At 44.6% G+C, this 24,300-nt stretch overlaps 2 protein-coding genes across 6 annotated transcripts in view; one reads left to right on the forward strand and one right to left on the reverse strand.

Moving 5' to 3' along the window:
• Positions 1-10,206, forward strand: part of COA1 (cytochrome c oxidase assembly factor 1) — a 53,447-nt gene extending 43,241 nt beyond the window's left edge. For 3 of the 5 annotated variants that reach the window (XM_074843057.1, XM_074843083.1, XM_074843065.1), the window contains 4 exons: positions 2,107-2,209; positions 5,093-5,244; positions 7,168-7,244; positions 9,869-10,206. In XM_074843057.1, the coding sequence (XP_074699158.1) occupies positions 2,107-2,209; positions 5,093-5,244; positions 7,168-7,244; positions 9,869-9,965 (429 nt within the window). In that variant the 3' untranslated portion in view covers positions 9,966-10,206. Of the gene's footprint in view, positions 1-1,232; positions 1,447-1,995; positions 2,016-2,106; positions 2,210-5,092; positions 5,245-7,167; positions 7,245-9,868 lie in introns of those variants that run through there. The other 2 variants (XM_074843075.1, XM_074843092.1) reach the window with 2 other exon arrangements.
• A 5,463-nt stretch (positions 10,207-15,669) lies between these two features.
• Positions 15,670-24,300, reverse strand: part of STK17A (serine/threonine kinase 17a) — a 28,683-nt gene continuing 20,052 nt past the window's right edge. Inside the window, exons 4-7 of the mRNA XM_074843147.1 lie at positions 21,837-21,963; positions 21,047-21,095; positions 20,777-20,956; positions 15,670-19,945 (exon numbers count right to left, since the gene is read on the reverse strand). Coding sequence (XP_074699248.1) covers positions 19,612-19,945; positions 20,777-20,956; positions 21,047-21,095; positions 21,837-21,963 — 690 coding nt within the window. The 3' untranslated portion in view covers positions 15,670-19,611. The remainder of the gene's footprint in view (positions 19,946-20,776; positions 20,957-21,046; positions 21,096-21,836; positions 21,964-24,300) is intronic.

Consider the following 24,300-nt stretch of genomic DNA (forward strand, 5'->3'; position numbering starts at 1 on the left):
CCTTGCTGGTGCAATACCTCTGCATCTTCCCACTTTTACTCAGCAAACTGCCGGCAGCACCCCCCACCGCCAGAGGTTTGCATTCAGTTACCCTGAATTTCATCACAGAAAGCAAATTTTGCCTGGTTGCAACTTTGAAAGGGGCAAAAACAAATGCCATGGGTCACAGCCTGTTATATCTGATTCGCTCTCCAGATTTACCACCTTTTTCTTTTTTTTTTTTTCCCCCCTCCATTATGTGGTGTTGGTGTCAGATCCTCCTCCTGGCCAAACGGATCTTATGGGAAACTCAGTTATTAATCAGATTTTACAGTTTGAGGGAGGGGGAAATAATGTTACAAATTGTGATTTAAGGAAAGATGCAAACACAAGTGGGTGAGCAGAAAGCTCTCTCTGTCCTTGTGAAACAACTGCCACCATTTCTCTACTTCCTCTGCTGCAACATCTCACGCTGCTCAAGTTCCCCAGGGGAAGTGAAGATGAAAACTCATCAGAGAAACAGATCAGGAGTGAGAGATGACTGACTGTACCAATGGCACAATTTGGGGATTTTGGGGCATAAAATAGGCATAATACCCACATGTTTCTACCTGCAGGTTGCTACCGTCACTAGCCACCTATAAATTTGAAGTAAATTAAACAGTAAACTTAAGAGCTCTTAAAATCAAGGGAACTAGTTAACAAGCCTTCAACTAAGGGATAGCATGTGTTATGGTAGATGGAAGTTGTACCTGGGTTGCACTCACAGTTTCCCTTGGGCTAGAGGACGCAAGAGATGGCGTATGGTCATGTCAGTAGAGTGGTGAGCGCAGGGAGGCTGCCCGTGTCACCCTGACCCGGCCACGAGGGGAAGGAGTTCTGACATTTGCCTCTCCACCCTCTCTAAACTGTGGTTGTCAGCTGAGCAATACCTGACTAACGCATACCTGAGGGATGCTAGAGGTGGTTTTCACAACAGGACTCAAACGGCCTTGCCCAGGTCACATTTCTGTAACTGGTTTGGGCCTCAGTTTATTAACCAGCTCTCGCTGAGTGTAACACTTAAGTCACACCATCATGGCACAAGGATCGAGGTGTGAAACCTTTGGGACTAGAAATTCCATACAGCTTCCTCAAGTATTCAGAGGCTAAGGGTTGTTTTCCCTACATCAAAAAGGGCAGCCTTTTGCTAATTTTTATTTCTTTTTTTTTTTTTTTAATTGCTGTCAAACCATTCCTCCCTACCATCCCAGCTGCGAGAGAAGCAAGAGCATAAGCCGATACTTGGATGCTCCGTCAAGTCCCATCCTGCCACAGCCTGAAGCAACGTGCTACTCTCCCACTGACGACTCAGCTCAACTCCTACTAACCTGTTGTGGGCAGGAGCATTAGCTCAGGCTCTTCAGGCCACACGGTCCCCCTCTTACCCAAACCGTGGAAGCGTTTAGTAGATTGACTTTCTCAGAGGTGTTTCTTATTCTGCTGGGTCATTCATTCAAATGCCAAAATTGTGACTCATTAAAAGGGCAAGCTTGGGCTGGGGAGTGCAGGAAGGAAGAAAAATAGCTTGCAAGAGCCTTCCTGTTTATCCACGGCTTGGGAAAAAAACCAACACAACAGAATACACACACCCTGGCTCCATTATCTTTGCTGGCACAGCGCTGGCTTGGCTCTGTCCCTTACCACTGCAGGCCAAATCCAGCCCTGCCGCGAGCATGTTTACTTTAGAGGATTTTACTCGAGAGAGAAATCTGGCCCCCGGAGCCTGAATGCTCACAGTGTGCGAGCGAGCGCACAGGCGCTGGGAGCCCCCGCAACAATGCGCCGCGGTGCTGGCCCCTGGCCACACCGGGGAGGTCATTTTCTTCTCGGCAATTAGCGAAGTGGTGGCATCGCTAAAAGAAGTTGAATAAACACATTCAACCCGGCTGGGTCCCCAGTTTGCTCTGTTCTCACCACCCTTCCTTCTGGGCGCGCGGTGGGGCCCCAGCGAGCAAGAGCCTGATGCTTGTGCACTGCGCTTTCATTCAGGCCTGGTTGGAAAGGGCTTTTAGGAGGAGGGGAGGAGGGAAAACAACCCTTTAGCTTTCTTCTTCTACAACAAATGTCTTCCCTTTTTCTTTTCAGGGAGGAAAAATGCCAGCTTCTCTAAGAAAACTGCAGCAAATGGCTGTTTTCATGGGACTGTTCAGCGGCGGGGGATGCATCGTGATGTATAATCTTATGCAAAGTAAGTCTCGGTGCTGTTAGCAACCTTATTTCCCCTCTGCCCCTTTCATTTGCTTTTGTGTAACGGGGAAAATAGCAGCATGCAAGATGTGAAAAGCGGATGAAGTTAAGGGAAGTGTGGCTGAGCCTCTCTGGTTTCTGCCTCCATGGGCTCTGCTTTGTTCAGCCCCAGGGCTGCTGCACGCATTGCCAGAGGCGGGTATTGCATAGGGAGCGGGCTGCTGTGGTCCAGAGAAAGTCTGGTTTCTGGGGGCATCTCCTGAGGGTGAAGTGAAAGCTTAGGCAGTAATGCAGGTTTCATTTCTTACTGAGATTTTACAACTGGGCAGGAAAAGAGGACCATCTGTGAGAAGGTATTAAAGTCTAGCGGTTTTATCTGTAAATCTCTCTGTGGTGCTGGCCCTTAAACTTAACACGCCTGTGAAGTGCTAAGACATGGTTAGTTTCTCCTGAATGAAGGGCAGATAAGAGCACTCAGCACTGAGAAGACCAGGACAAGGAGAGAAAAGCTACACAAGTGCCATTGCTGTTTATAGACAGTTCTAGTTGCTACATGTCTTTGGCTGAGAGTCCAAATTATTAGACCAAATGATAGTTATTTTTTCTAAAATGGTTTCTAGATCTTTAGCATCAGACCAGAAATAGGCTTTGCCTCTATCTCAGGGGGTGCTATAGGCCTCTTGGCCCTATGCCTCTCCCTTGCTGGTACTATCAAGTAATACTGCTTTTCACCTACCCTTATATCAGAGGATGCTGCCAGAAAACTGTAGCCAAGCCTGTTCCTCAAGCCCTCAGATAAGCTCTGAAACCTCCCCTTCATTTTACACGTATTAATAACAAATCAGACAAGGCTGGGAAGCAGGCTTTAATTTTAGGCAGCTCATGCCCTCAAGCTCTGCAGTACATGATGGATATACGATCCTCTTACGCTTTAAAATATTGAATCTGGCTTTAGCAAGGACATTAGCATTTTTTAATTTTCAGCTTCAGCACTGTTATCTAGAAATCTCTGGGGGGGAAAAAAGTCACCCCTCGTGCTATACAGAAAGTCAGAGGGCTTATTCCCCGCATCACTTAGCTGTGCAATCAAGTGGCACAATGCGATGGCTACTTCTTGCTCTGTTGCAATATCAGTGGCTGCCGAGTAGCTGTCTGATAACTTGGTGACAAGCCAACCAGGCTGTCAAAAGGACACTTTCTGCTGCAGAGTGTGTCCTTCTGTAGCCTCCAGCAGACAGGGGAGCCACACTGGGACTCTTCCTCCCTTGGCCTTCACCTAGGGTTATCCCAGTTCCTTCTGCTATCCCAGTGCACAGAACTGGCCCATACTGGGACCTGTGAGTAGCAAGTGGCTTCCATAGTGGGTGGTGGGAGCAGGGGGAGAGGGGTGCTTCCTTCCCCTTCCTTCAGGCTGAAGGGAAGTCTGCATACGTGCGGTGTCTGTGAGGGCTTGTTCAAACACTCAGGTAATCCTATTTCTGCTCTCTCTTCACCTCCACACCCTCCTCACAGGAGCAGTGTCCCCAGCCAACCCCAGCTTGCTTTCAGTTCTCCTACTGAAAACGCGTGGACAAACAGATTAGTCAGGCATTTTACGTCCAATATGCAAGAGGCTAACAAGGAACAGCAGAGAAGGAGCACCAGGAAACTTGAACCTGTTTCCCCTCCAACCTGCAGGATGAGCACAACATACTGTTAACATGGTCTGGGTGGCTGCTTGCCACGATCCGTAGGCACTAAAGGCTGGTGTGCTGCAATCCCTTTTGCTGGAGCTCCTTAGGATGGCCCAGGGGGCTGGGGAGGACCAGTGCAGGCTGAAGCCTAGCAAAGCTGTTTCTATGCCAACTGGATGCTGCCTGCTCACAGGGGATGCCGCTAATTAGGGAGAGGGGGCAGCATCCTTCTGACTCGTGCTCCAAGAGTCATACTGACAGGCAGGAGACCTGGAAACAAAGCCTACACCTTGTTTTAAACTCTTTGGAAGGGAAGAATAAAGTTGCCAGAGTAGGCTTTTCACACGTGCACACTCTTAGCTGAATTCTCCCCTTCTTGATGACAAGAGAGTGGAGTTAGGCTGGCGTGAAGCACCTCTAGAAACCTCAGCGGGCAAACCTTAAAACTGTTTATAAGCAAGTCTCTACCTCCATAAGGAGAGTTGGCACCTTTGCAGCCTCACAGCTCTGCACTGTGCAGTGGTCACCAGTGGACAGCATTTCCCAGCTGTACGTGGTAACCAGACACCAGTAAATAGCAGTTTACTACAATTGCCTTCCATATGCCAACACTGCAGCATCCAGTCTACTGTGCTATTGTTGCTGCTTGACCATTAACTCTAAAGGTGCTTCTTTGTGCCCCCCTTTTCATGCACCTGTCCGTAGAGTTGCAGCTTCATGGCTGCCACTTGAAAAGCTGTAGCAAGACCACAGCAAGAGTTTCACAGCAGCTGTTCTGTCTCACACCAACGTCTGTGAAATAGTGTCCATTCTTAAAGTATTTTCTGTACCTCCTTTAAAAATAATTGAATTACATTCAGAACATTTTCAGATATTCATCCTTACGCTTTTTTTTCCCTGTTATTCCTTTTAGATGATGTACAAATGTATGAAAAGCAGGGAGACACAGCCATAAGCTGAACTGTGTATCAGTATGGAACAAGCTATATTCAGACCCCTCTTCACTTAAATGAGCTGAACAACATTACAGTTCAGCACTGCTTCTCTGGTGTAAGGGTGTGTTTCCTCCTTTAGCCAAATTTCTCCTAATTAGTAGTTTTGGACTGTTTTTCAGGGAGGGTGTGGCAGTCTGGAGCAAATGTCTTTTTCTTTTTACTTATGTTTTGATTTTAAGTGAACAGTCTCCTCACTACGCTGTTTCTCTCACCTAGAAAGTTTTGCCAGGACCCAGTATTACCAGCAGGCTTTGGAGCAACTGAACAGCCATCCTGATGCCCTGGAAGCCCTGGGTGCTCCCCCTCTCAAGGTTCACAACATCCGACTGACAGATGGGAGTAATCGTGTGGACACAGAAAGAGCACGGGTAACGCTGGGGAGGTGGTGTCACAGGGTGGCTTCCCAAGGCCTTGGGTGAGATCAGCCGGGGGATTTTCAGCAGGTCACGAGTCACCTGGGGGCACTGGAAGGCAGTAGGATGGGATGCCAGTTGATTTGAAAGAGGGACGGATTTCCGGAGCATAAATCTATGCTCTAATGTGAGGGATGCAAGAGCAGCATCTTCACATGGTGCTATATGGGCACATCACAGAACACCAAGGGACCTTCCAAGCCAGTCAATCCCCCTCCTGCTCCTCTAAGCCACAAAATCATTTTCAGAAACATATCAGACCCAGCTTTAAAATAGCAGCTGCCCCCCTCTCCCCCCAATACATCCCATGCTAGTTTTTAAAGCCTTGTTCAGAACAGAGTTTTATAGCCACTTAGGAGCTACGCTGTGGTACAGCACAAATGGTGTGGTTTTTAAAAGCACCTGTAAGTCTGTGCCATGGAGGACGGCTGCCCGGCGTGGGGCTGAGCGCTGGGGTTACGTAGTGGCTGGAGAATGCTGCGCTGGGTGCTGAAGCATTGCACAAGGCTGCCTTGCGTCAGCCCGGGGCTGGGCTGAGGCAAGCCTTGCAAACACAAGTCCACTTCCACTCTGGGTTGCTGCCTGAAAAGGACTTTCCATCAGTGTTTTTACCCCTTAATCCAGGGCTGGCTGCCCTTTCCTGGTTTTGCTAGTGACGCAAAACGTCTCTAGAGACCTCTCCAGGCAACAGCACTGAGGGATCTCGTCACATTTGCATCATTTGGTACCTCCCGGTGAGTTGTTGGGAGTCCTGGGGACCAAGCAAGGGCAGTAAGGAATGGGACAGATGGTGCAGTGAAGAAGAGGGGCTGTCAGGACACACACCAAAAAAAAAAAATAAAAAAAAAAATCAACCTTCAACCAACTCACATAAAATTCCACTTTCTATCTCACTCCAGCCAGGCTTCACCCACATGACACCCTGGGTCAAAACATTTCCCAGGTTTTAGAGATTTTACCAGGCAGCATATCCAAGGACACAAATGTGGGGAAAATGCACAACCTCTTATGCTGATTGTAAAGAAGAAGAGAACCTGTCCCACCGATATGTTCCTGTGTCACTGTGTAAGAATGCTGGTCTCTCGGGTGACTCAGGGTGAAGTCAAACCCTGCCTTCTGCCGACCTCACCCATGACACAAACCACCAACTTTCTTCTCCGCATTTTTATGCTCCTGAGAATTCACGTTTTCACAAAATAAACTAGTTAATCGTTAGTGATTATATCATAGATCAATTTACTGACTCCGCAACATTCCTAGCTCCTGGGCCTGTTGGAGAACCCTTGGTATTTTCCCTTTGTGATGGCAATACCAGCAGCAAACACTACACCTGAAACATTTCTTTTATTCAAACTTTATACCAAGTGCAATTAGCTGTGGTCAGTGCTGCAGCTTCTAGCTTTGTTTGTTAAACAACTGAGTGGCAGAATTTGTGACGCTGACAAAAATCATTGAATGTCTCATTGCCTTGATGCATGTTAATGGACTGATCTGTAGAGGATCTCAACCTACAGGCTTGTTATGGTTATGGGAAGCTCTGGCACAGTGCAGGTCACCTCTGGATCACCATGCATTCTGGTAAGGAGAGGTGTTTGCTCGTAAATATTTCAGAGAGCGAGTGGTTTTCCCTGGGGGTTGCAGCTGTAACACAGTGCATTCTTTCAGCAGAGAGAGATTAATGTATGGCAGAACAGGCATACTTGTATAGCACGCACACCTTAGCCGTTAGGAAAGCTTAGTGAAACTCTGAAATATGTTAAAAAAAGAAAAAAGAGTTTAAGTTAAAAGGGAGGTGTTGCGTCTTTGACTGTAGAAGGAGGACATGGCCATTTCAGTAGCATGCTTCACTGAATCTTTAACATACTTTTACATCTGCAGATAAAGTTACCGGTATCCGGAACAAAATCAGCGGGGTACCTCTACATTAACTCAGAGATGGACCACGCCCGCCAATGGTGCGTACTGGGAGAAGCAGATAGATGCAGGGAGAGAAGTGGTAGGAGAAGAGAGTGGAGCAGGATATTTGTGTTAGTAATCCATGTTGCTGAGATCATGCACACCAAGGAAGAGGAAATTCATGTCTGAAGGTCTTGTGAAACGTTATTACTGTCATTATGACAAAAACCATAAATTAGTTGAGAAATATATTCATTCATCCCTATGAGTACAAATAGAAGAACAACATGAGCCATTAATTTGTGTGAAGTGTGTTCTGCAAGCTATAGCTCAGTATATATACAAATACAGGGTGCCAAGGTAACGTATTGTCCCCTCCCACCCCTCTTCTCCCAGAAGGTGCAAGACCGTTGAACAGCAAGTCTAGTATTACTTATTGCAGTAGAGGAATTATTTTACACATTACATCAGAGCCTGTCAAGGTGAGCTAAAAATCATGCAGGAATTTTTTCAAGCTATCCAACACGGTCTTTATAGTTAAAAAAAAGTGCTAGAACAGATATATTACAGTAGGAGGATGCTCTGACTCCACATCATGTAGTAGCGACTTTACATTTTCGTAGTACTGAAGCCTGAAAACCTCTCTTGTCAAGGGTAAATTGTTTTCTAGAGCTAAGCAAAGAATTACTACACAAATTCAAAGTCCATCTTCCATTGCAAAAGAGGACATTTCATTAGATGCAAACCTCCTCTCATGTACTTGTTCTTGGAGTTTGTTAGGAGCTTCTGTCAGCTCTATTTAGAAACTCAAAGCAACAGCATTTTTGCTCAACTTCCACCAGCCATATGGTAATGTTTTCTTTTCATAATTAGATGAGCACAACTTACTGGAATTCTCTTCCACGTAACTATGGGAAGTAAGGTGTACAATGATGGGAGGAAGGCACTAGACTGGGACTTGAGAGGCTCCTCCTCCCTAGTGACCAGAGATACCCCCAGAGGCCCCGACCACCTTTCTTGCACACCTGCACTTCCCTGGGGGCCAGGGCTCTGATCTCCTCACTCCTCCTTATTCCTTCCTCACAGATGGAGGGAAATAGCAGTTCCCTCCTGTTTCGCCAAGTTACTGTGAGGATAACTGAAGATTGCAAGATGTTAAACTACGGCAGTAATTGAAGTGCATACATATCTCTCAGAGTTTTGTTTTAAATGGAGGTCTCTGTGCATTTCTGCAAGCTTAAGAGGGGAAAAAAAGAAAAAAAGCATCTTCTGTAACAGGGTTTGTGGCAGACAAATCTGTCAGACTCGATCATCTCTGCCTACGTTGGGGCTCTGCGCACAGCTCCACCCGGGGCTAGACTGGACTTGGTGTCCTTGTGCCCGGCTGAGGAACTTGGAGTAAAATGGCGGGTTCCCATCTTCTTCATGAAGAGGAGCTCCCGAAATCCCCTATAGTGATGACAAACCTGTAAACTGGCCATCCTGGTGGGGCTCTGCAGAGCGCGGGGAGCAACCAGGCCCACACAGACACAGTTACATGGCGCGAGGAGGTCAGCGCTCTGGGCAAGAGTAGTTGAGGCTCCTGAGCCACTGAACCGCTCCTGACTCCGAGTGTGCCGTCTGTCCATAGCGCTTTATCTATTTATGTGGTTATGAAAAAAAGAGGGCAACTGAAAAAAGGGAAATTTAGAGTACGTGAGCTGGTTTGGACCTGGAGGAGGAGGCGGCGTTCACCCCAGCACAGGCAGCGCAGGGATGGGGAGAGGGCCCAGAGGCAAGGGCGACCCAGGCACCAGTCCTGCAAAATGGCACTTGCCCACCCCGCAGCGAGCGGGAGGAAGGGCTGAGACCCCAGGCCAGGCTGGGGGGAGCCAGCACTTGCTCCTTCAAGCCCTGTTATAAGCCAGGCAGTTGCTCGTCCGGGGTCGGATGGAGGCGGAGGGTTGGCGAGGGAAGAGCCCTGCCACAGACCCGTCGCACAGAGGTGTGGCCGCCTAATTATCTAATTGTGTGTACTCAGCACTGACTCCAGCTACAGCAGAGGTGGGCAAGCGCCAGGAGCTTTTGAAAAAAATTCTATCTTAGTACCCCAAAATAATAGCCCTTCCCAGCTGGAAAAGCAGGATGAGTAGTCTCACAGAAGTGGGTTTGGAGCAGAGCTTAGAGGAAGGAAAAGACTCCCCGCTCAGCCTCCAGCAAAGGCAGTTTTCCTTCTCCGAGTAACCACCATCGTACCCTGTCAGGGTTTCAGCCGTCATGTTGAGCGATCACACAGTGTTCAAACTCCTCCAAGCCAGGATAATTCCTTAGCAACACGGTCTGGCTCCAAGGCTGGAGAGGAGTGGAGCAAGGAATGCACCCGCAGGATGGAGAGGAAGAAAGGCACTGGGTCGGGGGAGGAATGTCCTGTCTAAAAATAGCTGGCAGGATTTTATTTGAGTTGCAACAAATAGGAACACGCATCCCAGACCTTTAAATCTGGGCTGTGCTACACTATTAGGGAAAACAGCTTTCAGAAGCTGGCACTCGCAAACCAAGTTTTAAAACACTTGAGAGAATTTTTAAAAGCAATGAATGCGTGGAATGAGTTGTTTCACCATGCCAGCTGTTTCTACGCTGACTTTACTACTATGTTAAAAGTGATTGAAATAAGTTAAAAAAAATCTCTTTTGGTTTCTGTCAGCTGGTGCCTTCAGGATGTCACCTTAAAACTGCGGGATGGTCAGAATATTCCTGTTTACCACTCCCCGGTGGAAAGCATTGGTGTGCAAGAAGGCTAAAAAAATCAAAGGCAGCTGCTTCTCCACCTCCCATTGAGCCAAAGGAGCCATTAATCGATTGCCTCCTGCTGTGTCTGTGAACCTACACAGTTGTCTCAAGCGACAATTTCACTTAAGTGGGTGCTCTCAAGACAATTTTCTCTCTAAGATTGACCTCATCATTGTCATAATTGTTATTTCTTTCTTTTGCTGGTTTATTCATGTGTTCAGCCAAAGCCTAAAATAAATATCTTGCAAAAGACTTGCTGTTCCAGAGAAGTCATGCGTTATGCCCCATGTGTGCTGGTATTATGAATTTGAAATAAATAAACAAAGTGCCAGGAAACTGAACTTTTCTACAATTGCAGACCACAGTCAGGACAGCTGGGCTGCTCCGTCATGGCTGCAAGACTAAGTCAGCTTCTCAAAGCAATCCCCTTGCTGCTTTGGTTTCCCCCCTGTTTCTCAACGAGGTGTTACCTAAAGCAGGAGGGATGAAGCAGTGAAGGCGAAGCTCAGCAGCAGCCCCCTCCACTCCTAATGAATGAGTCACATATCAGGTAAATTTGCACCCTCACAGTCATCATTAAAAAGCTCATGACATAGCTGGGGCCACTCGCTGTAGCTTCTGAATTCCAGGAAGAGGCTCGCTGCTCGTGCTGCAGGTTACTCAGAAGCCTCTGCTTCACACCAGCACTGCCCGACACGAGTTCGGGGGGAGCATGTTTACGTAGGGAGGAAAACACCCAGGAGGTGCAGAAGGGGTAAAACGCTGCCATGGCTCACTCTGACTACAAGGGATTTTGACTGGGCCTTGATTCTGTCAGCCAGGTAGAGAATTGACTGTCACCAGGAATAAACAGAAAACAAAACCACCAAAGCTCCCCCCATTTCTACCCCCCGCCCCAAACTGCACATTCAAACAATTGCAAAGCCTAAGGCACCATCTGAGACAGTGAAGAGACACAAGTAACTGTCCTGCCTTCATAACTTGAAGTAACATGCAAGCCATTAAAAAAGTGCACAAGGAAGAGTATTTTGGGTTTATTGTAACAGAGCAGCTTAATCAAGCTGCAGCTAGGGAAGGCCCAGATCTTATACCACTCAATTCCCTTCCCACCCTGCCCTGCCTCCAACTCAACATCCAACTTTGAGTCCTAGACATCCACCAAAGGTTTGCAAGAGTGATGAGTATTAGAGAAGGGAGAGCTGGAGCAAAGGATCATTAAAGGGCCAGCCAGCATTTTCCTGCTCAACAATGACCCAGCAAACTGGCTGAGGTGGCTTTTGAACAAGTCTGAAGAACACATGCCAAAGCAGAAAGAAGGAGATACTAAAGGACCACAGCAAAGGCATCTGGACAAACTATTTCACAAGGAAACAATACACGTGAGCTTTGCTGTGGGACTCAGGAAGAGCTGCCAGGATGAACAGCACTTGTGCGACCTGATCCAACCCTTAAGAATGCCCAACAAGCCAGGGGAAGGATTAGGATGAATGACGGAGAGACTGTGTCCCAGCTTTAAGACTGAAATCACTCCTATCTGGTTTCACAAAATACAAATGGTGTGATTTAAAAACATTAGGCTTGCACTACTGCAGCCCACCTAGCAAGAAAACCTCCTGGGAAATGTGGAGCTCTCCCAGCCACCTGGTGTCTTAGAGCTTGGGCAGCTCTGGCCTTTGGTCACTGAAGAAGTTTGGTGGGGAATCAAACAGTTGACAAGGAAAAGCCAAACCAACCACTTCATCCATCAATTATCACTTCCCTGGCTGCAGCTTTGACTCATTACCCATCTCCAAAGATGCTGTGGTTGTTGAGAGCAACCCCAGCCCATGCAATCCCCGTGTCTGCACTAGGAGCATCTGGCACGCTGCCACGCACCTGCCTTTTGTCACTGCTGGGCGCTTAGTAAGCCTGGGACCTGCAGCGGCTACAAGGTGTACAGATGTCCAGGAAATCCAGCCACGACCAGCCCTGCCCGCGGCACAACGCTCGCTCACCACCCTCCCATCTCGTGAGCTGGCACGCGCGATGTCCCTGCTCTGGCCTCCCAAATTGCTGCGCCACAACACCACCGCCTGGCCCAGCTCTAACCCTGGGTGTCCCAGGCCTGAGGGAGGCACCCCCACACAAACATTACCAGTAACGCTGCAGATTTTATTACCTTGCTTGAGGAAGCAGAGTTTCTGAGCAGGCTGTGTCTTTCACTTCCCACCCCGAGGCCTAGCAGAGCACCCCTTTAACTTTAGGCACTCCTGATCATCCTAACCAAACCACGGGTTCATCAGAGCTGTGCGAATGGGCAGTATCATCATATCATACCAAAGTCTCTCTAAATCAACTCTAAACCTGGAGGTGGAAGCAAGCAATGCGTGGAGCTGGAAGCCAGCAGATTAGAGCAGGACAAGAGAAAAGTTACACTTAAATCCCTGCTTTTGTTTTACTACCTAATAGCAAACAGAGAATTTCTTACCTCTTGACCTTGAAGAGCCTCAGAAGCCACTTCCTCTCCCTGTTTGAGGCCTTTTAAGAAGCACATATTCAAAAGGAGAAAAAAGCAGCAGGCTGGTGTGTTCAACACTGAGCTGCTTTGGCCTCATGGCTCCCATTAAATACACCACAGCCCACGGGTGCTGCTTCCAGAGAGGACACAGGTGCAGCAGGAGCAGCCAACAGAGCTGGAACACACCAGGAAAAAGGGAAGAGCAAAGGTCTCAGAACCACCAGCAGCTGCTGAAAACCCAAATAACTTGAAGAGGGCACCTGGGCACCCCTTGCAGTCTTCTTCTGAGGAACACTGGAGCAGGTTAGGTTGTATTTAACTTTGTTAGGTCATTGAAGCACTAATTCATTATAATTGTAATGTATTGCACGTCATTCAGCACCAGTGTGGAAAATAATTTCATTTTTATCAAGAAAATATTAATCTTTTGATAAAAGACCCTAACCCCCCTATTAAAACTCCTTTAGAAAGCCGTTCTTTTCTACTCACAGAACAGTTAAGATCAGGAGGAGCCTCTGGAGATCGTCTGCTCCAACAGCCTCACTCACAGCAGGGTCAGCTAGAGCAGATTGCCTGCGGCTGTGTCCAGTCAGTGGTGGAGATCACCAAGGATGGAGACTCCACAACCTCTGGACAAGATACCAGTGTACAACCATTCTCACAGTAAAAAAAAAAGCATTTTCTTATGTTTAAACCGAATTTCCTGTGTTTCAGTTTGTGCCCATTGCCTCTTGTCCTCCCACTGGGCACCACTGAGAAGAACCTGGCTCCATCCTCTTTACTCCTCCACCACAGGTATTTACACGCACTTGTAAGATTCCTCCCTGAGCCGTCTCTTCTCCAGGCCAACAAGCCCAGGTCCTCTCAGCCTCGTTAACAGGCACTGCAATCTTTTAATTGTCTTAATAATTTTCAGTATGTTAAATAATTTCTTTTAAATTGGATTGAAAATTTGCATAGTTCCTTTTCCAGTTGTTGGTGTGGTTAAAACCACCATCATCTTCGTGACCTTTGCTGGATTGCGTGTTTGTTTCTTACTCTCTAGTTTGATTTTAATAGCTTCTGCCAGGCCGTCATCACCCTCAAGGAAACTATCAAGGCAGCAGGCTGTTCAGGGCAAGAACTTAATTTACAACTGAGGAACAACAAATATTGCTTAGCAGGCTGTTACAGTGCTTGCACCTCTTTGAGTCGGACCTGACGAGCACACAGGGGCTATATAAAACCAGATGTTTTAAAAGCACTAGTTTCGTACAGGCTAAGTGGGCTGATGTGTTCCCTTCTGAGTATGTTTCTCCAGGTAGCAATACGGTTTTGTCACTTCCTAGTTTGGGCAGATGACTTGCCCTGCAGGGGGAACATTAGTCATTTGGCTTCACCTCCCATTTAGAGATGAGGATACATCCAGTTCTTTCCCGCCCTTTGCCTGCCCCTTGTTTGCTTGTCAAAGCAAAATCATTTTTCTGCATGTTTTCTGCAAAATTTCCTACAAATTTCCCTGCAGCATGGCCCAGGCAGTCCTGTAATACCAGCAGCGGTGGAGACCTGTCACACTCTTGGTGCTACTTTGGAAGACACATCACGCCTGGCTAAACACTTTTGGTTCACTTTATGTAGCACCAAGTATATAAAAAACCTAGAATCAAGTCACTTTTTGACAAGTCTAATGCAGTTCCTGTTAACTGGCTTTCCTAGAAGATTTAGAACCTTTATTCACAACTTCCAAGAGACAGCTTTTGCCTCTCTTTGCCTGGCAAGGCCCATGACAGGAACTTCCATCTCAGAGGGTGCTCGTGGAAGGTGGCAGTCGGTAAGGTGATACCTCAACAGCTCGGGAGATTTTCCTGTGAGGATTAGTTAAAAGGCACCTGTGTAATTTAGTCTGTACACTGGGATGACAAATTAATTGAAGAGATGGGGTACCCACACTTAGCTGTGATTCTGATTGCACCAGCAACCAAAGACTCAAAGCAATTTTCTCTCTGTTTACAGGAAAAAAGATAATCCCTTCAAGTAGTTAAATTCCTTTTCCTCTCCTAATTTCGCAGTAACTGTTGTGGTACTAAGGTTCTGCTACACTCTGACAAATCCTAACCTTTTCTTAATTAAGAGAGATTTTTATCACACCCATATGGGCTTAATTTTTTTTTCTGTTTTATAAAGCTTCCAGGTTGTATTTTTATGGAACCAAAATATTTTACTTTTACAGAGCTATACAGTTGTCAGCTGTTTTATAACAGGAACAATTAATGAAATTAAGCAGTGTTAGAGGAGGAAATGCCTTTCCCTAAAAGAGGAAATACTTCTCTCGCCCAGCACGTAGTCGATGCTCTGTCTTTCCCCACAGGAAGTCACATCAGGCAAATAACAGAGTTCTAGGCACAGCACACCTCGGAGGGGATGTTAGTTGCACGGAGCACAGATCTCAGCGCGATTCCTTAAACCTGGATTAATGCTGATTTGCATCTGCTCCACCCTGGCCTGGATACGCAGCTGTCCTACACCGCACACCACGCTCTGGCCTTTAAATACTGTTTTCCAAACCCACATCTTCAGGTAGGTCATTCCCCCCACCTGTCAGACATCTGAAATAACAGTTCTAAGTTTAATGGCAATATATTGCTATTTTTAGTACGCACCAAGAAAAAAAAAAAACAAAACGGAAGATTTAGGTGGATAAGGTGACTCTATCTATTAATCCCCAGGACAGCTTAATTCAACATCAGTAAATGCTGTATTGTGGAGATGTTTATAGTGCAAGGAGATTGCTTTAGAGTGGAAAAGATTGTTGGTGCATTTTAAATTTGCTGCACAAATTGAACAAACTTGTCGTTCAGAAAACTATCATTAATCGTGCTACATAGGTGTTGAGAAAAATAACTTTACAGAAATCCTTGGAGAAAAGCAAGGGCATTTGAAGAGGAGACTCCACCTAACATACCAGGACCCAGCCCCAGCAATATATTTCTATCTGGCTCTCAAAGCCAAGCATGCAGGTGTGCAGTCACCGACCACAGAAGAGTTGAAGTTGCTGTACTCCAGCTTTACTATTGATTCCAGTCATCATGCAGCCATCCTGCTCCCAGCAAACCAGCATAACTTCTGGAATTCTGTTTCAAATCAGTAATGCTGTCCTGAAGAAAGATTATGGTTTTTAGAAAAATTATTAGGTTTTAAAGTGTTTCCCAATGTGTGAAGAACAAAAGACCCAGCAGCTGTTCAGAAAACAAAATTTCATTTATTGTGAAGTTCCTGAAACAGTAAACACCTTATCAGAAGTACAATGAACTGGCACTATTTCTTTAAAACGTCAAACTGCCTTCCAGGAACAGCCCCTGGAATATTTAAGAGAGCTCTTAAGCCATGGAATAACTTGGTGCAAGGCCCACCTTCCTCCCTGTTCCCCGCCAGCACCACCAGTGGAGAACGGGCAGTTAATTTTTATTTGCATTTCCTACCTAACAGCTCTCAAGCTTCACCTGGCAGATTGCAAGCTGAAATTCACCCTTTTGTATTTACGGATCCTCACTTGAAAAATGTAAGAAATGAGACAAATCACCACACAAATTCAGCTTTGGATAGCAAAAGGAGTATTGTTTAGAACTTTTAGTTCAATGACTACAAAATCTATAGCCCCTTGCTTAAAGAGGTGAACATAGCAACGAGAGGAGACAAGGCTTTGCTTTCAACTAGGTGTTTGCTGTTTATTCCAACAACTGCAACAGATGCGTAGGCCTGGACACCCCCCACCTATAGATCTAGGTCCCACCTCTCCCTCAGAGCCAGAGAGAGAACAGTTCTCCGGTGGTTGCTGACAACACCCACATTTCCATTCCTCTCAGCTTCCCACTTTCAGGCGCGCGGCGGCCGTGCTCCCAGCGTTCGGCAGCAGGTGCCCAGCCGGAGAGTGGGGACAGAGTGTGCGTTGCCCACTGCATCCCGGGAGCAGATTCCTCCTCTGCAGCCACCCCCTTCCCCACAGACACCTTCAGGCATAAGCAGCTTTTTTTCCAGATGAACAGCGTATGTACATGCAGCCCTCTGCATTCACGGAGCTGCAGAAAATCAGCTCTTCTTCACAAGCTAGTGATTCGTTCCCAGTCTGAACATGTTACTCCACCAGTAGCTAAGCCTCTCAAAAACATTAACCTCAATAGCCCCTTTCTGCAGCACGGGGTAAGAACAGCTCATTGACAGCTTTACCCACGCTTACAGCGGAACAGAAATCGTGTCAAGCGTGTGGGACTGGCTGATGGTCCCACAGTTAAACATTATAGAAAATTTTTCCTACTACAGGGCCAATCTAAGATGCCTTGTTTATAACTTATGCTATTAAACTGTCACAACTTTATACAAATTCTTAATGATGTTAGAAAACCACTGTACAAAACCACCTTAAGGCACAAAAAGTTAAACAGAAATGCAGCCCACTGGAAATCTCAAAGCAGCCAATTCAAGAGAAGCTGGCCTTGTAATAAGTACATTGTTCATTTATACATGTTAAGCTTCATTGTCATACATTAAAAACAGTAAATATAGGAGAAAACATATGCTGCTCAGCATCTACTCTTTTCGTTAGTACCAGTCCCCACCTGAGACATGACCTGTGGTTACAAATAGGAATTGAAACAGGTCAACGTCCCTCCAGTGATTTGCTCTGAGCAACCACGAGCTATGACACATTCGGGTATGCAGATCCGGCAGCGTTGGTTTGTAAGGGTGGGATGCGGGCACGCTTCCACCGCAGCGCTGTGCTCAGCTTTGTAAAAGCAAGGGAGTACAGACATGAAAAAAAGAAGTCAAAATGGCAGCGACAAACGCTGGGAGAAACTGTAATCTTGCGCAAAAGAATTTCGTAAGTTAATGTGCCCTCACCCAAGCAAAGTGTCTCGGGCACATGACCGAGCAGTGAAAGCAGGATGGCCACGAAGAGTACCGGCACGCCTAAAAAACCCGAAACAGGTGAGCGGTGTAGGCAGGGTCAGCAGACAGGCAGTAACGCAGCCCCCAGGTAACACCACTACTCTGCTGGCCCAAAGGTTCTTGTTTAACTCATGGCCAGCCACAGCTACCCCAGAAGACCTCGCGTGGTGGCCTCTCGGGAGCCTGGAGGTTACTGTCCACAGAGGTGAAAACCAGCAGACTCCTTTCTCTGGAGTCTGAAAGACATCTCCACATTACAGTATAAACCACATCCACACTCAGTTACGAGTACTAGTGGACGTTTTCTTGTATGAAGGTCTCCAAGGAGTGGGAAGTTGTCCCACCTACATTAATATTCAATATGTAATTCCATAGGGGAAGAAGCCAAACAGAATGGTTTAATTTAGGTGCAATTTTTCTGATGTGGCTTTGAGTGAAGGCAACCAGACCACTGGCAATGAAGCCTTTTGGAAAAATTCTCACTGCTCCAAATCAGTGTCACGCCGCTTTTGGTTCAGTTTTCTTCTTTCCTAGTGCTTTTTCTCCCACCCTTTCAGCAACGCTAATCAGATCACCCCAGTACTGCTTGTGTTATTAATAAGCCATTTACCTTTTGTGTGAAGGAGGAACTGTTATACTAGCACAGAGCACTGAACTCCTGCTCACTAAAGAACGTTCTCTCGACATTTGAAACTAGGAAAGTTTGTAGCAACATGGAAAAAAGGAAAAAGTAGCTTAAGAGTTTCTATTCATTGTTTTATAGCAAGAAAACTTTTGTCAGGGTTTATTATAAAGGAACAGCATAAAGAAACCAAATAAATAGTTGAATAGTTAACAGTATGCAATATAATAGTACTAAACTTCAATTACATAAAAATTAAACTTTGGAACAGCATCAATATGAAAGATTTCTTGGAAAACTAGGACTCAGTCTGAGATCCTCAGACCTATACATTGCAAAAACCAGTCAATTCTGATGCCCAGTTGGTCCCAGCTTTGTCCTCTGAGGGACCGTGTCCATTCAGAACTAAGACCCACCCACCCAGCTCCCCGGTCCCACTCTGCCCCATCACACACGTGCTGTTTTTCCAAGTGTCTAAGGGAGAGTGATGGGGAAGCGCGAGGTATGAGTTGTGCTTCATTGTTTCAGAGGAAGCAGCATCTTCTTCCTCATCGGATAGCTATATTGAACAAGGTTATGCAATTTAGCCTAAGGATGCTTCTTTCTTCCTTAAAGCAACGGTTAGAGGAACAGAAAGAAGGCAGAAATGACCTCATGCTCCCAGTAAAACCCCAGCCAGCTTCTGGGGGAGGTGGAACCAAGGGCTGATCTATCATTAGTTGGACAAACTGTCTGATCTAACGTGAAGTCAGTGGAAAGAACTTCAGTAGAGCTACATCAGAGCCTCTGTCCCTCTTTTTTCCAAACACTGTGCAGTCACCCTGAGCTGGACTCTATGAGCACATCTTGCCCAACACAGGAGGGGAAGGGAGCTGTGTCTGCTGGCTCTCAAGAGTGACCGAAGCAAATTCATCACCCTCTGGAGCAGGATTTTACTGTGCTCCCAAAGTAAAGAAGTATCACCACTGTGATCTGGAATCATTCCCCAAAACAGATTTCTTCACCTGTGGGACATGTACATCTCTTTCTAGAGAAGCACATCTCACTGGGTGGCTACACACCAGATGAGTGTGAGTCTTTGACTTGATGTAAACAAAGAAATATTTACACACAGTAAAACTTTGAAATCTCTATGTCAAACCAGCTGATCAAATTCTCCTCTCATATAATTTTTAGATCAGTAGATAGTTCCACTGAAGTCGAGGGTGCTAAAAGGTGTTTGAGGAAAACCCAGCATTATATATTTGCATTAAATGCCGAAACATATCCTAAAATACTCCTCTTGACATCTGTCACTGATACACTTCCAATGTCAACTTCTCCAGAACACTGGAACAATTAACAAAAACTCTGCTATCAAGCAACAAAAAAACAGAAATAAAAATTACAAACAAAAATAAGCTCTTTATCTTTGTTAAATTCCTGTCAGCCACTTGAAATCTTGTTTATCTGTTCCATGAAATTAAAAATTTGGCACATTTCTCCTTGGATGCCACTTATCAACATTTTCTTTTATCTAGAACATATATTGCATATCAGAAATTCACTTGGCTAGGATATTTTTGTTTAGTAGAAAACACTGCCTTCCAGTTACAGCTAAGAAGCTCCACACAGTTCAGTAAATGAATTCTCCTGGTATTTCTTGCAGTAATGGTTCCTCAAATTTAAATCGTTTGGAAATGGCTTTCTGCTCAGTTACTTTTTCTTTTTCTGACTGCCTACATTGTCCCAGTGTATATGAAGCCACTACAATTAGTTCTTCTGTCACTATTGATTCTTCTTCTTCAGTCTTCTCAGCATCTACTGATTTTTCGGAGGCAGAATCTGCTTCTTTCTGGGCGACATCACTGGTCTCCCCTCCTGTACTCTTATTCCAGGCCCTGCAAGCAGGATTATCGCTTTGTTCTAACCACGGATGTTGAAGACATTCTTCAGCCGTTGCCCGGTCCCTGCAGAGGAAGGAAAGCGTCAAAATAAATGTCCAAATGGATTTGAAATCCAGTACCTTGCAGGAGAGATCCATGCAAATTATTCCAAGGATGTGACTGTATTAAAGACAGATTTACAGAACTTGAAAAAAAAAAAGTGCTGATAGCTATCTGTTACCAAAAAGGACCAACAGAAGCTCAAGGAGATGAACTGCTAACATTTAAAATAAAGGAGTTCATAGATCCTCAAATAGCAGTTTATGCTCGCATGTTGCCAACCAACTTTCAAAGTTTATACAGATTCTTTTATATACAAATATAGGAAAATTATCCAGTCCTTACATTCTTAAAGTATTCCCACAGACAAGCCGTAGGCAATTTCAAAAGCTGACATTCCCCATGAAGAACCGGTGAAGTTCCACAAAAAAACATCTCTTCTGAAACCTGGAATTTCCAGTTTGCTGCCCGTTGAGCAAAACATGCTAACGAACCAGAAAAAGAGTAAGGTACTCTACCAACTCATCAAAAATAAAAGGCTCAAAGCACAGTTCATTGAAAAGATATCAGCAAACCTGCAAGGAAAGTCAGTACACTGTACCACGTGCTACACTTCACATACAGTTTTCTGAAATCAATTACAGTTTTAATTACTAACACTTGGGACACATTCAGAATATGCAAGTTTGGAGGGAAATGGAAGAATTCTCTTTTCATATACATAAAGGTAATAGCACAACAAAATATGAATATTCAAAGTTCCCTTATACTTTAAAAATGAAAATGCCACACTTGCTACATTCAAAAAGAATCCAGCCTGACGTATTAGCACCTACAATTGTGTATTTTACTTACTCAGGTTTCTTAACCAGCAGAGTTTTGATGAAATCCACGGCAGACTCTGATATGAGGTCAAAGTCTTCTCCAGAGTAACTTACGTTCATTTGAGATATATTTAAGAATGTTTCTTGTTTATCATCCCCTAAGAAGGGCGATATCCCTGTTAGCATAACATATGCCAGTACTCCAATGCTCCTAAATTAAAAGTAAAAAAACAGAAAAGCAGTTTTTTAGTTTGGTACAGTTTTGTTTGTTTGTTTTAATAAAAAAACCTTTTCAACTTACCACATGTCGGTTGCTGTACTGATTGGGTCATAACTCAGAATTTCAGGAGCTATTCAGGGGAAAAAAAACAAGGGTTTTTGTCACATGCAGACATTATACTGTAGTTATATAGCACAATAATGGGCATGTGGTAAAATTTAAGATAAGCCATTTGAAGCATGACAGTCTTTTGAAATCAAGATATTTCTATTCAAGTTATTTAAGTGATTATTATCATTGATTGGTCTTAAGTAAACGAAAAAAGTTAAAAATTGTTTTCCCTTTATTGTCATCTTCAGAAGCCAGGCCAGTCTCCTTTGCAATTAAGGAAGCTGCATACAAATTTCTTATGGAAAAATCAGAAATATCCAACATTCCATATTCCAGCACTGAAACCCATACCCATAAAGATATACCATACAACTTAAAGATATTTTCAAGTACATTTTCAAGGCTTCAAGTACAGTTTCTTTAAAAAATAAAATGGATACAAACCTCCACAGGCTAAAATATTATATTCAGAGACTGAATATGTAATTTTTAACTTTTAATCCAAGTAATACTTGTTATCACTGCTGGTAAGAATCGTCTAAAGCGAGTACTCATTGTCAACGCAAGCACACAATCACCGCTCATTAGACCCGCAAGGCTTGCCAGTTCTACCGTGGACAGCAGGACCACGTCCAAGGAATAACCTCATCTTTTGACACAGTAGCTACACAGCCAGTCCAGCATTCACCAAATTGAGGGAGTTTCTCTTTTCACTCCCCAAAAGCCTGACCTATCCGTCACTCCTATAGCAACAACTTACCTACATATTCTGGAGTTCCCATAATTTCTCTCAGTTCTTCACTGCTCTTCATTATCCTGGAAAGGCCAAAATCTACTATCTTAATGTCTCCCAGAGGAGACTTACTGGTTAGTAGAATATTTTGGGGCTGAAAAACAAAAGGAGACTACTTTCAGGATCACCCAGATCTAATGTCTGTGACACCACATTGCATAAGTATTTTAGATGGTGAGTAGCAATAACGCATTCCCTAACAAGTGCGATACCAGCATCATTTCATTTATTTATTTCCCCCGAAGGTGAACTTGAAGAGACATGTATGCTAAAAGGAGTGGCAGGATTTTCTGTTTATAACTGAGAATCAAACATCTACCTTTATTAGTTTAGAGCACATACAAAACACAGGCCAATAGCTATCGTTTAACAATAGCATATAAATACCTCCACATTTGTACCTTTAGTCCTTCATATCACCTTTTTAATTCCCCTTTCCTCCTTGCTTCCTTCCAATAGATGGTGTAAAATACCTGCTGTTGAAGGGTGTCCAAAAATACCCAATCATTTTAAAAAGCCTGAACACATAAAACTGTTTTGACTACACCTGCTTAAAGTAAGCCTGTTGCAACTGACCTCAATCTTGTTCAAAGTACAAACAATTGTATTACAGAACACTAACTGAAGAACAGTTTAAAAAAATACAGCAGCCTGAAAAACAGGTTTTTAAGAGCATCACCTTTGGATAAACTTGTTTGCTCTGACGTCACTAGATCTTGGCTGTCATCCTTTAAAGCAACTTTGTGGTCATTAAGAAGTTCCTTACCATCTATTTCAAGTGCTAGCTCAGTCAAAAAAAATAATCTGAGAACTAACTTTAGACAACAGGGTTTAGAGATTTTTTGCAACTGCAGTATGTCCTTGCCAAAAAAACGTGTGACCCTCCCTGCCCCCAGGCCAGTGATCACACTCGGTTCTATCACTAACCCCTCCGAATGGTACCACTGACAGTGTCCACTGACAGTTGACACCGCGTTCGTACTTCTGGTGAGCACAAGTGCCATGAAAGCGAAGAAGCCTTTCTTATTGGGAACCTGGATCGTGCATCAGGGGTGGCTGAAGAGGGAGGAGGGCAAACAAGTAAGAACACCAAAGCTACCGCTGACTGATAATCCAACTGGATTAACACCAACATTTGTACTTTTTCGCTAATCACCGAGCCGTTCGCTCCTCATCCCGTGGTCAGTCATGAAGGCATGCTTTCACATGAATAGCCTTGCTTTTGATCACAGAAAAAAACCTCTGCAAGAACATTTTAAAATCTGTGGGCCAGTTCTCCTTGCTGCAAGACTTAAATATTAAGTCAAGTTCTTTCACTCCCACAAAGTTAAACCATGCCATTTCAAACTAACTCCATGATGTTGTCAACCTATTTTCTGTTTGTAAATCTATGTATTAAGAACATTTTTTTTTTTTTCTTCCCCTAACAAACTGGAATCTGGTGGCCGTACAAAGGCTTTTTGGAGCTGCACATTACCATATGCTTTATAGTTCACATTCGTTATTCTGTATTTGTATTAGAAAAGCAAACATCCAAAAAAGCTGACCATGCCTCCCTAATTAGCCTCTCAGATGTTCTTCCCAGTGGGAAATTTGGTTACTTTCTGAAGAGGCAAATAGAAAGCATGAGAAAAGCATTTGTTCTCTATATTTAAACGAGGAAATGTTTTTAATGGAAATGTTTCGTGAAACTCTTAAGCCCTGTTTTATAACATTTTAGTAGATAATATAGTCACCAGAAGTTTTTATTGTCTTTTTAAAAAAACAATCTTACTACTCAAAACACACCTATGCAGAAAAACCCCCGTCTACAGTATGAATTGAGTCATCACCTAAATCAATTCATAATGAAATACCAGTTGTTTTCTTCTTTTAAGGAATCATTATGGGGTTCATGTGAAATGACAGTCTAAACACCAGCATGAAACCTTAAAGAAGCCATAGCTTTGAACTTGACCATAGTTCTCAGCTCAACACAATTACTCTAAAATTTTAAGAGAAGGAAGATCATTTTCCCACATCTGTAATGCTGTTTCTGTTCTGGTTTTCCTCTGCTATAACACATCTAGGTTTGCCTAATGCTGGTTAGCTCACGAAGGCAGGAGGGATGCAGGCCAGAGGCTCTCCTAGTAGCCATTCCAAAAAGGGCCTTTCGCTCTTACCGTCAAGCAGTAATGAAACGGCTGATGAATACTGTCAAAACATCATTTAAACCTCCCCCTCCACTGCAGTAAGGCTTAAAGGTTCAAATTTATATCCTCTATGTTGTTCACAGTACAAAAACATAAAAAACATCCTTGGCTAAATGGGCAGTCTGAATGGATGCACTTTACTCCAAGATTGGTATGTGCACAGAAACCACATGACGTGGCCACACGAGTCCAGCCCAGTGCCATAGATAGGACGGCCAGAAACAGGTACCTTGGGAAAG

This window comes from Strix aluco, chromosome 1 (assembly GCF_031877795.1).
Source record: "Strix aluco isolate bStrAlu1 chromosome 1, bStrAlu1.hap1, whole genome shotgun sequence".
Taxonomy (NCBI): domain Eukaryota; kingdom Metazoa; phylum Chordata; class Aves; order Strigiformes; family Strigidae; genus Strix; species Strix aluco.